General features: G+C 41.3%; 1 protein-coding gene across 1 annotated transcript in view; it reads right to left on the bottom strand.

Annotated features, from left to right (window-relative positions):
- The window catches only part of LOC119847427 (butyrophilin-like protein 2), a 37,468-nt gene that overhangs the window by 21,473 nt on the left and 3,064 nt on the right, over nucleotides 1–12,931 (bottom strand). The window contains exons 3-8 of the mRNA XM_043501676.1: nucleotides 10,075–10,172; nucleotides 8,360–8,704; nucleotides 6,836–7,120; nucleotides 5,760–6,188; nucleotides 3,810–4,085; nucleotides 257–322 (exon numbers count right to left, since the gene is read on the bottom strand). Coding sequence (XP_043357611.1) covers nucleotides 257–322; nucleotides 3,810–4,085; nucleotides 5,760–6,188; nucleotides 6,836–7,120; nucleotides 8,360–8,704; nucleotides 10,075–10,138 — 1,465 coding nt within the window. The 5' untranslated portion in view covers nucleotides 10,139–10,172. The remainder of the gene's footprint in view (nucleotides 1–256; nucleotides 323–3,809; nucleotides 4,086–5,759; nucleotides 6,189–6,835; nucleotides 7,121–8,359; nucleotides 8,705–10,074; nucleotides 10,173–12,931) is intronic.

Here is a 12,931-nt window from a genome sequence, read left to right as displayed (position 1 = left end):
TTCCCAGAGCAGAGTTTTTAGATAAACATCCAATCCTGATTTAGAAATTGTCAGGGATGGAGAATCCATCGCAACCCTTGGTAAATTGTTCCAGTGGTTAATCATAGAATCATAGAATGTCAGGGTTGGAAGGGACCTCAGGAGGTCATCTAGTCCAACCCCCTGCTCAAAGCAGGGCCAATCTCCAACTAAATCACCCTCACTGTTAAAAACGTACACCTTATGCAAATTAAACAACAAAAAAAGTTAAACTTACTTTCGCATTTTCCAAAAAAATGTTCGACAGTCACAGCAATAAACAGCAAGAAACAGATTAAGAAACCTACTGAAAGATAGAACATGTTACTATCACCACAATGTAGCCTCAAACATGGGAGGTATTTCTAGGTGTTACAGTTTTGGACCTAAACAATGATGGATTTTTTTCTCATTCTCTCAAGTACGGTTCTCTTTATACTTTGACAGAGAATGAGAGAGAATATATTTCATATGGAATAATAGAGGCCTGCCTTCAGTGTCTCAGGGAATTACAACAAAATCCAAAATACATGTACTTACTTTTCTGTTGCTAATTGCTCTATCAGACTACACTGTGAACATTTACATTAAGCTTATAAATGAGCTAAACAGCCAGTCCCAGAATGCCTTCCCCCACAGAACTGCATTCCCAATCTTATGTATTCTAATAACCTCCAATTCACTTAATAGTGAACTGGCCCTCATCTAGAATATTTATCATTCTTCTGGTTTTGTGTGAGACCTGACTCTCATGATGGAAAAAGCGTCTCTTCCAAATGTCTATTGCCATGTAGCTAGTCTTTAGGTTCAGAAGGATTCAATTTTTATTGATAAATGTCAATAAACTTTGGTTTCACCATCCACAAACAGAGGGAAAACATTTCTACCAATAATTATAAAAATGTATAAATAGGCAAAGAAAGAAAAATGTTGCTTGAGAATTTATTAGAGTCTGAATTAAGGATATCTTACTTTGTATATTTTGATATACAATGTTCACAATTTGTATTTTAATGGTTATAAAGTTTTTTTTGAATTTCAATATCTACTGTCATTAAATAATTATTGTCTGACACCCGTTTGTCTCAACCCACCATAATTTTCTCTAACTGTAAAAATGTAAATTGGTAAACATCTAAAAACCCCTTAAAACCCATAATTTTGCATAACTATGAACATTTAAAATGATAAAAATAAAAAATGCTTAAAAACAAAACATTATTATATGTCAAAATTGTAAAACAATAAAAATCGAATTCTACGAAGCCTATTTATTTTTGGTATTATGATGGGCTATCACTAAAGATGAGTGAATTGTGAAGAATATTTCACATGTATTTGTTCAAATTTAAAGACCAAATTTGGATTTGGCCATAGTCTCAACCCTTTCGTGTTTCCTTTTTGAGAACTTTCAAGTTAGTATGAATACTCAGGAAAAACAAATTTTAAAGCTAAATGCTCTTATATTTATTATAAAGTGTGTTTGGAATTTCAGAACTACTTGTCATATTCAAAATACACCCTGTGCTGGTTACTTTACAAAAATCATCTATGCAGTGTTGTAGCTGTGTCGGTCCCAGGATATTAGCGAGACAAGGTGGGTGAGTAATTTCTTTTACTGGAACGACTTCTGTTGGTGAGAGAGACAGGTCTGAGGAAGAGCTCTATGGAGCTCGAAAACTCTCACCAAAGAGAAGATGGTACAATAAAAGTGTAACCTCCAAGGCGCTTACCTAGGTTCCTGGGGCTCTGTGAGCTGGTAATTCAGGGAGAGGCACTGTCCCTGAGAGGAAGGGGGGCCAAGGGCAGATTCAGAGTCTGTTGGCACTCAGCCCAGTTAGCCAAATTGCTAACTGCTGCTGCACAGAAGATACCATGGTCACAGGTCATCAAAGGCCCCTACAAAGTACACGTACTAACAGGACACTAATTTTTATGGGTATTATCGGTATGGGGATTTAAAAAAAGGTCTGATTGGGGAAATTCATGGGTATTATCAGTATGGGCACCTGTGACCTGGAGAGTAGGGTTTTACCCTGTTATGTTATATTTATCTCCCATTTAATATAGTTACTTTGTTGAATATATTGTGTGTTTGTATAATTTCTTGGGAGACTCCAGCTATCTGGCATGTAAGTGGGAGTTACTCTGTGGTAAGAATGTTCCTTCTAAGCTGCCCTGATGACCCTGCCAGGAATGTGTGACGGGGTGGAGGCACCACCAAATAAATTCATACAGGAAGAAAACAAAGAAGTTACACTCTGCTGAGCTGGAGGTGGGATCCAGATGAACTCAGGCATGTCCATGAAAACCTGTAAGGAGACTGGCACTAAAGGAGGTAACTGGGTAGATAGAGGGTCTTATAGAAGATATTACCTCACCCACCTTGTCTTATGAATAATCTAGTCACATAACAATACCACCTGAGATTTTTAACCAATATACCATGGAAGTTGAAGCTCAGATATAAAATATTCACAAATGAATTTGTGAACATTCTGAATTCCCAATTTTGTTAAAAAAATCAGCAGTTTTTGCCTGGAAAAAAAATTAGATTTGGGGTGTCTAATAAAGCATCAAAAAAGTTAGAGGGAAGCAGACACTTTCCACACAAAAATTAATTTAGTCAAAACTCCAATTTTCTACCAAAAATAGTTTTGATGGAAATTTTTTTGACCAGCCCTAGTACAATATGAGTGATTTGCAGTGTTGGACCAAAATATTCAAAGTTGGGACCTAAAGAGAGGCCAGAATAAAAGCAGATATTCTTGAGTGCTGTGCACACACTTCTCCCATAGGTTTCAGAGTAGCAGCCGTGTTAGTCTGTATTCGCAAAAAGAAAAGGAGTACTTGTGGCACCTTAGAGACTAACAAATTTATTAGAGCATAAGCTTTCGTGAGCTACAGCTCGACAAAGTGAGCTGTAACAACTCAACAACAGAGTTGCTCAACAACTCTGAAAATGAGGTCACTTATCTGGATATGTAAATATGGCTGAAATTCATCCCAAAAAGTTTAAGCAATTGGTGTTTGTGATGAGCGCTATATTTTGAGAGCAGTGTGTGAGAGAGCGTATGTGTTTTTGAGAGAAAGAAATACACTGGTGGTGGCAAGAGTGGTTGTAGCAGCTCTCTGATCCAACTGTATACATGTATGTACTGTTCCAGTAGCTCCTTTCCTAGACCATTGACAAAACTGTTGGCATGTAGCTACCCCTCCTTGACGCAGCAGAAGCCCCACTAAACAATCTCTCATCCTGAGTGACCCCATAACAGAGGAAAGGCCAAATTCTATCCTGACTGGCACAAGCTGCCACACTTTGAATGAGATTGAACAAATCCCTCTAGAAGTAGAAATGCCTCACCCATCATAGAAATGCAGTCACATCTGAGAGGAGTGCAGAAGCAGTTCTATATCAGAAACACTGCATGTTGCAGTGTGATCATCCTGCAAGCCCTTCATCTGTTAGAGTCCCATAGATTTCAAGAGCGTCCATTTGCCCCTTTAATCCATTCTCAGCCACAATCAAAATTAACACTGCAAGATGATACGATGGGAGATGAGGGTGCTGAGCAGGTCACAGACATGTGCTCAGCATCTTGAAGAATAAAGTCCTAACTTGTTACAGATGAATTATTTGGGGATAGATATAAGTTAAGATTCAGAATGTAAAGATTTGTGTTTGTTAATAGGCAGGATGATGCCCCATAGACCAAATAAAAAAAAGCAGTAACACTTGCTCAGAAGAGGGCAAGTTTCCTGGAATAATAATGACATACAAAGTTACATACCAAAGTGTTGAGCAGTTGATTGTTGAATCATCTCCGATTCTGTGTTGACAATGGCACAGGTAATCTCCGGAGTATCACATGACACAGCAATGGTGCTTGCTACTGTGAAAAGCTTTTGCTCACCCTGCACTTCTGTTGTCTCAGCCAATGAGTTTATGCTTTGTCCTTTGTGATTTCTCCAGAAGACCATGGGCTTTGGATACCGCCCTTTCCATTTACATTCATATTTGCAAGCTTTCTGCAGATGCATTTGTAAAGAAGTTTCATTCCCTACTCCTGTAAAAAAGGAAGCATTATCACAATGGATGCATGTCTGACAATGCCGAGAGATGCTCAGAGAGGGTACAGTATGAAAAGATCTCAGAGTAATCTATGCATTTGTTCACTGTTTCATCTCAAAGCAAAGAGTGTATGTTTTGGTTAATATGATTTAAGATAAATCCCAGTAGAAACAATGGGAAATAATTTTCCTGTTTCCAGAAGCATATCTGCTTTGCTCTGCCTGAACAAAGATGAAGGTTCAAGTATTGCTCTCATTTATACCTGTACAAGCTTAGTGAAGCTAACAGTTCTGCATGGAGTTAATGGAGGGCAGAATTTGCCTCGAATATTTACACTGAGCAGAATGTGCTCCACAATGAGAGAGACTGAGCTACAGCCAAATCCCCAATCACTGCACCTTTACATAGTGTCTCTCACCCCGAATAACTCACACTTTACAAACTTTAAAAGAAAAAAAATAAACCAAAAATAAGCCTTAGTGTGAAAAGATGGACATATATTGCTGTTCTTTGTCATTAATAGATGGCTGCCATACTAACCCTGGCATAGTTCAGCAAAAGGGCACATGAAGGAGTCATTTTGTGCAGGAAGAAAGGGATGCAATTACCACCTTCTGCTTATAGATAAATAGGTTATATTGATAAGATGGCAGGAAAAGAAAGAAAGTGTGTGGAATTGCCACAGGACACTATTTGCAGTAAAATGACCATAACCTGCTGTATGTCAATATATTACCCTAGGGTTACAGAATAATTATACCAGGAAAGGGGGTGTAAGGGCTTGGGGGGATATTTGGGGAAATAGGAACTCCAAGTGGTCCATTCCCTGATTGTTTGTTAAATCACTTGGTGGTGGCAGCATACTGTTCAAGGATAAGGTGGAATTTGTGCCTTGGGGAAAAAAAAAAGTTTTTAACTTAAGCTGGTAAAAATAAGCTTAAGGGGTCTTTCATGCTGGTCCCCACATCTGTACCCTAGAGTTCAGAGTGGGGAAGGAAACCTGACAACTTTACATTCAAATTTTAGTTAATTGGGATTAATTTTCCAGAGTGCCTCTGTGTAGACAACAACTAAGTAACTTTTGAAAATGGGACTCAAGATCCTAAATCTTTACGCCACTTTTGAAAATTTTATCCTTATGGAATAAAAATGTAATTTTTCAACCTAAGTGTGGAACGAAAAACATCTGTTCTCTGTTGTAAACAAATTTTTGCCATAACAACTCATAATAACTTCTGGAGGTCCCTTCCAGCCCTACATTTCTTTGATTGTATGTTGTTATGGCTTATTATTATTATTCTGCTTCAAAAAGGCTTATTAAAAAGTAGTTTAAATTGCACTCTAACATCCCTTTAAATTTTGGAAAGAATTGGCATTTTAAAGGAAAGTAAAGGGTTGAGTGATTATTATTCGTACCTCTTCTAACAGCAGACAGTCTGAAATCACTTCTGAAATCAGGAACCTGATCTCACAGTGAGATGCATTAGACCATGTATTAGCTTCCCAATGGAAGAAGTGGAAACTCCATTATTTAGGAGTTTTAAAACAATAATAGACAAAGCAATAGAAAATGTGCTGTAGAGAAGGGACAAACCCGTGCTGGCTCTTGGGGAGATGTAGCAGAACTCTGTTATTCTATTTGCTTTCTCCAATTCTAGGCTTTTCTTACCTATAACCAAGACTTCAATGATGATCTCTCTGTGAAACAAGTTGGCTGAGGCAGAGCATACATATTTCCCTTCATCTTCCACCTGAATATTGTTCAGTTTCAGAGAAATATTTCCTTTCCCAAACTCTTTTCCTTTAAAAACTTCTGCCTTTTTTTCATATTCCTTCCTGAGCCATTCTCTGCTATTGTCTCCATTTGGAGATAAATAGCTCATTGGGCATTTGTCACTCTGTGGATAAGAATCAACCAGGGTGCTGCTTTCATCATAGAGATAGAAATAGATGATCTTATCCTTTCCAGGCCCAACTTTCTTCCATTGCAACTCCATGCTAGGGGGCAGATGTTTCGTAATCAGCCGGCAGGGAAGAATGGCATTTTCCCCAGTTACAGTGGTAATGATATCATGTTCTGCCTCCACATCAAAGAAACCTGAAAAATGTTCAGGGGGTTATATTTGCACCAACAGCACATAATGCCTCATATTAATGTGTAAGAGAGAGAGTGAAAAAGAGGACAGCCCTAATTCTCCTCTTATTTATACAGTTTTTACAATAGTGTAACTTCATTAGCTTCAGGAGGTCACTCCTAATATACACAGAGATAAATGAAAAAGAGAATCAGAGCTCTACTATCTTTTACATCTTTGGTGATTTCAAGGATAGTATTTGAAAAGAAATGCTGAGTTGTACACCAAAGGCTTGGCTACGCAATGGGGGTAATGGGCACTAAGGAAGTATGATTAATAAAGTGCACCAATGTGTTGTGCATTAATTGGTCTGTGTAGACCTTGATGATGCACACTAAAAGTTCCCTAGTGTGATTTACCATATTACTGTTTCAAACAATAACATGGTAAAGCACACCAGGGAAACTTTAGTGAGCAGCAGCTGGGTGTCTACATGGACTAATGAATGTGCAACCCATTAATGCACTTTAGAAATCACACCCCAATAATGTGTGTTGGTCTCCACGTAGGCAAGTCTTGAATGACATGGTTGGCCACAAGGCAGATGCGTTTAGCCCAATTTCATAAGGAACAGCAGGAATATTTGCTTTGACAGTACTACATCTCTTACCTGAAATTGCAATAACTTTTTTGTGGTGCCTCTTCAGCAAGGGATTTCTTATCGTGCATAAGATGGTGTCAGAAGCAATATCTGCTACCCTGAGTGTACTGTGGATTTGATACAGATCTCTCACATCTTTTTGGATTCTTGTTTCAGCCATAGCAGTTATATTTTGGCCTGTGCTGTCAGTCCAGCATACTTCAGGTTGTGGGTACCAGCCTTGGGACGTACACCTCAGAGTGACGGAATTATTCTGCTGATGGTCTATAGTTAGTCGAGGTGCAGATCCAAAACCTAGAGTAAAAACCAATTTCAGAAAATGTTAAACCGACTGAAGAATTAGCTAACAAACCAAACAAAGAGTGCTAATGATGAATGATCATCACTATCATTACAGTCACCATGTCCTACTGAATCTACACTGAACTATAATTTTGCATTTCCAATTATCTTAAATTCATACAGAGAGATTTCTACCTCAAGAGATCACCAAACACTTCACAAGCTGATCCCAAACTGTATGTAGACATGACTACATCATATGTATGTGACAGCTTCACTTTTGGAATGGTAGCAGGTCAGTAAGAATACAGTATTTTCAGAAAAGGGGAGATCTATCTTTGTCTTTATCTATGCTCTCCATATTTTGAGCTCATTCAGGGGCCCCGCTAGGGCCCATTGTAAGTCAGAGCAGCCTTAGGGCTATTCTAACTTTGATTTTGCTTCTCATGGTCCCCTTTGAGCCCTGGGAAGCAGAGCATAGCCAAAGCACAGTGTGCTCCAGCCATACCCCTACCAGCCCTTAGCCTGCTCCCTCTCTCCCACAATCCTGACATGCCCCTTACACCACATACGGAAGCAAGGCCACTATAGAACCCATACATCAGCACTATACTGGCCAAGGAGAACCTTCTCTGTACAAGGGGTAAGGTCAGCGGTTCATTTCCACGTAAAAGGGCCTTAGCGTAACTGAGAACCAGGGGCAGTGTGTACAAACCACAGGTGGACAGCGACCTCACAGTTCCACCAGACTCTAATGTACTGCCTGGATGCATGTGTGTGTGTGTGTGTGATGGGAGGTAATGGCCCAGCTTTGCCCCTGCGCTTTATTCATTTTATTGCTGTTGTGCATCAGCAGCACACACAATGCAGGTGGATGAGAATTGCACATGCCACTAGCAAAAAGACAGAGAAAAATGTACATGATGTGTTCATGTTGTATGCATACACTGGGTATAATTTGCATATACTATGTGAGATGGACACCAAACTGCTGAAGCTTCCCTGACTCCCAGTCCTGCACTTCCTCTGCCCACCTCCCATAGCATTGCACACACGTGGATGTTCATCTACAACAGATGCTGTTTCTCCTTCCCTTGCCAGCCGTTGAACCCTTCCTATTGGGAGGAAAGGATTGAATGGAAATACAGCTGGCCACACACAGTGGAATGCAATGGAGAATCAGTGCCACTGTGAAAAGTGCAGCATTGTCCACTGCCAGCGACATTTCTGTATGAAAATATCCATGCTTACCTGCAACAGTCACCTGGGCGATAGCTTCTTGATAGACACCATCATTTGTCACCACACACACATACTGCCCACTATCTTCTACTTGCACTGGAAAGAGCTTCACCGTAACGACCCCGTTCTCATATCGTCCCCTGGGAGTGTCACTCCTGTGCAGGTCCCCAGCCTGGCCCAGCTCATTTTCTGTGCTATTGTAAAAATATAACGTCATATTTTTGCTCCTTTCCCATTTATACCAATGCACTTGAAAGTTAGTGGGGTTGTGGCCTACGGGCTGGCAGGACAACTTCACACCTTGCCCAACTAAGGCAATTGCAGGATCAACATGTACAGTGACAGTAAAACCATCTGCAAGAAAGAAAATAAATCATGATCATTGATTTTTTTCAAAAGCTTGATATTGGTGTTAAGAGAACAAAAAATAAAAGAAAACCCTAGATGCAATTACTGAGACACAACAGCAGTGTTATGTTTCATGGTAGAAACGAACCCCATCTAACCTAATTATCCCCCTTCAGAATGGGAAGAGTATTTGAGATCCTCACCGATAGCTCAGCTATGCACAGATTTGAGCACGAGGTGGTGCAAACTGAACTTCTGAGGGGTAGGTGCAGGATGCATAGTCCCTCCTGAAGCTCCAGGCAGAGCAGGAGCCTGTGCCATCATTAAAGATGTTACAGTGTGTTCTCCTCTCAGTGGCTGGCCAGCATGGGGAGGTGGACAGCAGAGCTAGGGTTAGACTTGGCAGAATTCAATTTTTTAAAATAGTTTTTATGGATAATATCAATGTTTATTTTTAATTACTTTTTTCCTATTGAAATTTTAAGAGTTTACAGGTTAAGAATTTTTGTATTTGTATCAATTTAAATTTTCACAGTTGCAGGAAATTATGGAGGGGCACACAATGGGGTCAGGCCAGATTATTATTTAATGACAGTAGATTCTGGGATTCCAAAAGTTAAAGCTTATAAGCATTAAAATACAATTGTCAACAGAATATATCAAAAGTTTAGCCTGAAATCAAACTCCAATTTCTTACTTTGTATCTCTGAATATTTCTCAGCGATAGAAATATTTTTCGTCAGCTTGTGTGCATACAGAGAAATCAACATTTACTGATAAAAATCTAAGCCTAGTTATTGTCCTGCTTTCTGCCCAACCCTTTTGGGTGGCTTGTGTCTCTGTAAGAAGTAGGAGGGAGAAGTCCCTGAGTGCAGAAAAAGCAATTGTACCTGGCCACCATTGTGTGAAAAGCGTGTGTGTGTAAACAATGTTTCTGTCACTTTGGAATACTAACAATCATTCTGTTATTTTAGACTTCTCCAAACAATACACCTGGACAGGGTAAATGTCCTATCTAAGCATCAGTGTCACTGTGCTTTCATCCTAATCATGGCTCTCTGTACTTTTCCATAAGTTGAGGAGGGTGAATAATGAAAATTTTAGCATTGTGTTCAGCCAGAGACAATGTATGGTTACTCCCCCTGCTTACTGAGGCAGGGTCACTAAGACTTTACATACACCTGAGAGCATGTAAAAACAACCAGGGAGGTAGACAGGCTCCAGCACACAATGATGTTAATCCCAGCTCAATGCCATTAGAGCTCCCACATTTGGTTTGGGTTTCCCTCTTCAGATTACATCATGGTTTCCATACACAGGGTTTACACAGGCAGTATTTATTTCCTGATCAGTAGTTAGGAAAAATGATTTCTTACCCCAAAGCCATTTGCCGATGATATATAGAAATGGGATGGCGATTGATCTGATCCATGCAGTCATTGTGAAGTGATTGCAATATCATCCATCCAACTCTCTGCCAATGGAAATAGAAAACATCACAAACTGTAGCATGAGGTTTACACACAACTAGAGCTGGTCAGGAATTCTTCTACAATGGGGCTGCATCAGAAAATGTTGATTTGTCAATACCAAAATATTTCACGGAAACAGCACACCTCACTGGTTTCAGGAGAGTCTGGGATTCCAGGATCCATGGTTCTAGGGTGGCACTGCCATATAGATGGCACCAAGGCCTGGAACCCAGGTTTCTCAGGATTTGCAGGTTCCCTGCTCTGCATCAGGGAACTCCCCAAATGTTGGGGGACTCCCTATGCAGCCCAGGGAGACTTCAGGAGTTAAGAGCAGTCAGCTACTCTATTTCATACTGGGAAAATTGAATCAAAACCATTTGATTTTTTTAAAAAAATGTTTTTCATAATTTCTTTTTTGTGAGAAATTTCAAGCTTTCCAGTTATGTTTCCAGATCAAAATTAAAACTTTCAAAATTTCGGAATTTACAATGGAATGGAAATTTTGAGTTTTTGGCCAGCTCTATACAAAACTGCATTAATTTTACATGGTCACTTCTACTTTCCTGAACCATGAAACACTAAGCAAAAATTACTTTTGTGGAAGCAGATTGAGGGAAGAAAAGATATTTAGTTAACCCGGGACACTTTCACCTGTCAGTGGTTGCATGGATCAAAAGCAGCCCAAGCTGTGTGTGACATAAATTCAGCACCATTCAATGACTCTTCTGGGCTATGCTGAATGTCCGAGCCAAGTTTCTAATAGAAAAATGTTCCCATGAAAAAGTAAAAAAGCAAATTAGTAATAATCTGGTCCTTTACGGGACGGGGCTTATATAAACATGACATAACATTCCCCAAAGTGATCTCTCTAGATCTCGGTTGGGGAATTTGTGCTTTTACTTTTACTATTTTTCTACAGATATTATAAAGGAATTTATTCTCCATTGATCTCAAATGCACAGGCACTGATTTTTGGTTTTGCTGGTGGGTGCTCTGCCTCGAGGGCCCGCTCCCACTCAGTCTTTTCCCCAGTGGCCCTGTTCTCACTCCACTTTTTTCTGTCCCTACCATGCCCCCTACACCAACGCCCCCATCACCACTCACTCCTCTCCACCCCCTCCCCCGAGCACCTCCCACTTGCTCCTTTCTGCCTCCTTCTGCCTTAAGGGTGAGTGATGGAGGAGGGGCGGAAAGGAGTGAGCGGTGGGAGCCTCGGGAGAAGAGGTAGTGCAGGAGCAGAAAGAGGCGCAGCACTGGTGGGGCCATGGAGGAAGAGGCCCAGTGGGAACAGGGCCTTGGGGCAGAGTGCAGGCAGGGCCATGGTCCTTGGGTGCTGAGCACCCCTTATCTTTTTTCCGTGGGTGCTTGAGCCCTGGAGCACCCAGGGAGTCAGCGCCTAAGCTCAAATGAGAACTTTTCACAAACACAAAAAAATCATTTAAAAGGAAAAAATTCAACTTCAAACTCAGCTTATATTGTCTTGTAAATTTGCTCCTCACCCCCCCCGCCCGAAATACTGACTCAGTTGCTACTCAGATGACAGTCATGCAGCTTGTATAAGACTGTATTTAAAGAGGGAGTATTGTAGAAGTACTCAAAGTCCCTATGAGTGAGCCTTCAAGAATCAGGCCATGTAGTAACAATTTATGTAGGGCTACTGCAGTATTTTTCACGCCAAACACTTCACAAACATAACAAACGCAAATATTAATTACTTCCTTATACAAAGTGCAACACTGCTAGAACAGGAATTTAACACGTGATTCATCTGAGACTACAAGAGGAATTTGTGTAGAGAAGCCTTGGTTAACAAAATTCTAATTTGCCTAAGACAGCAGAGATAATACACTGACCATGACAAGAACATGCTACAGTATATGTCACGTCACATCCAGTAGGATGTTACCCCTTCACACTGTGCTATAGTAGCAAATTGTGTTATCAGAGTGGGTACAGTCAATCTTCCTATTTCCAATTACGCAAAATAAGCAAAGCTGGTTTGTGCAATGATCACAATATTGACATTAATGAAAAGTAAAAGGGCTGGACTGAAACACTAGCTCCCCCCCCCCGCACCCTCAGGACTGGGCTGAGACACCAGCCCCACCCCTGTCATCCCTGGCGCTGGACTGAGACAACAGCCCCTTCCCCCCCCATCACTCTCACAGTGAGGCAGAATTGCCAGCCCCTCCCCCTGTCATCCCCAGAGCATGGATTAGACACAAGCCCCTTCCCCATCACCCCCAGGGCCGGGTTCAGGCACCAGGCCCTCCTCCAACCAACTGCCATTTGCCAGCTGCCATGGAACCACCCATCCCCACGTGTCTTTGGGCTGGTTCCACCCGTCGCTCTGGTCCAGGTCCCACAGGCACCAGTTCTTACCCAGCAGCCCCTGCCCAGCTACAGCCCCCACACTCATTCCATGCAGACCCCCAACACCATGCAGGCACCCCCTCCATCTGACACTATGTGGGAAGGCATCCAGACCCACTGCCCCCCACAGAGATCCCAACCCAGAGCCAGATGCACCCTGGTCCTGACTCCAGGGACAGCACTATCCAGGGGAGTTAGACACAGGGCAGGGCAACCGCCTCAGTGTTAGGGTGGCAGGGGCAGGAGCTGATTTTTGTGGGTGGGGGGCAGTAAGAGATTTTGGAGTGTGGTGGTAATGAGCAATAACTGATTTTGAGGAAGGGGCAATAAGTGATTTCTGGGGACAGTGTAGGGGACTATGACTTTCTCATAGGGGAAGAGGGTGTGT

Source organism: Dermochelys coriacea, chromosome 23, assembly GCF_009764565.3.
Source record: "Dermochelys coriacea isolate rDerCor1 chromosome 23, rDerCor1.pri.v4, whole genome shotgun sequence".
NCBI classification, from domain to species: domain Eukaryota; kingdom Metazoa; phylum Chordata; order Testudines; family Dermochelyidae; genus Dermochelys; species Dermochelys coriacea.
This window is presented reverse-complemented; position numbering and strand designations above follow the sequence as displayed.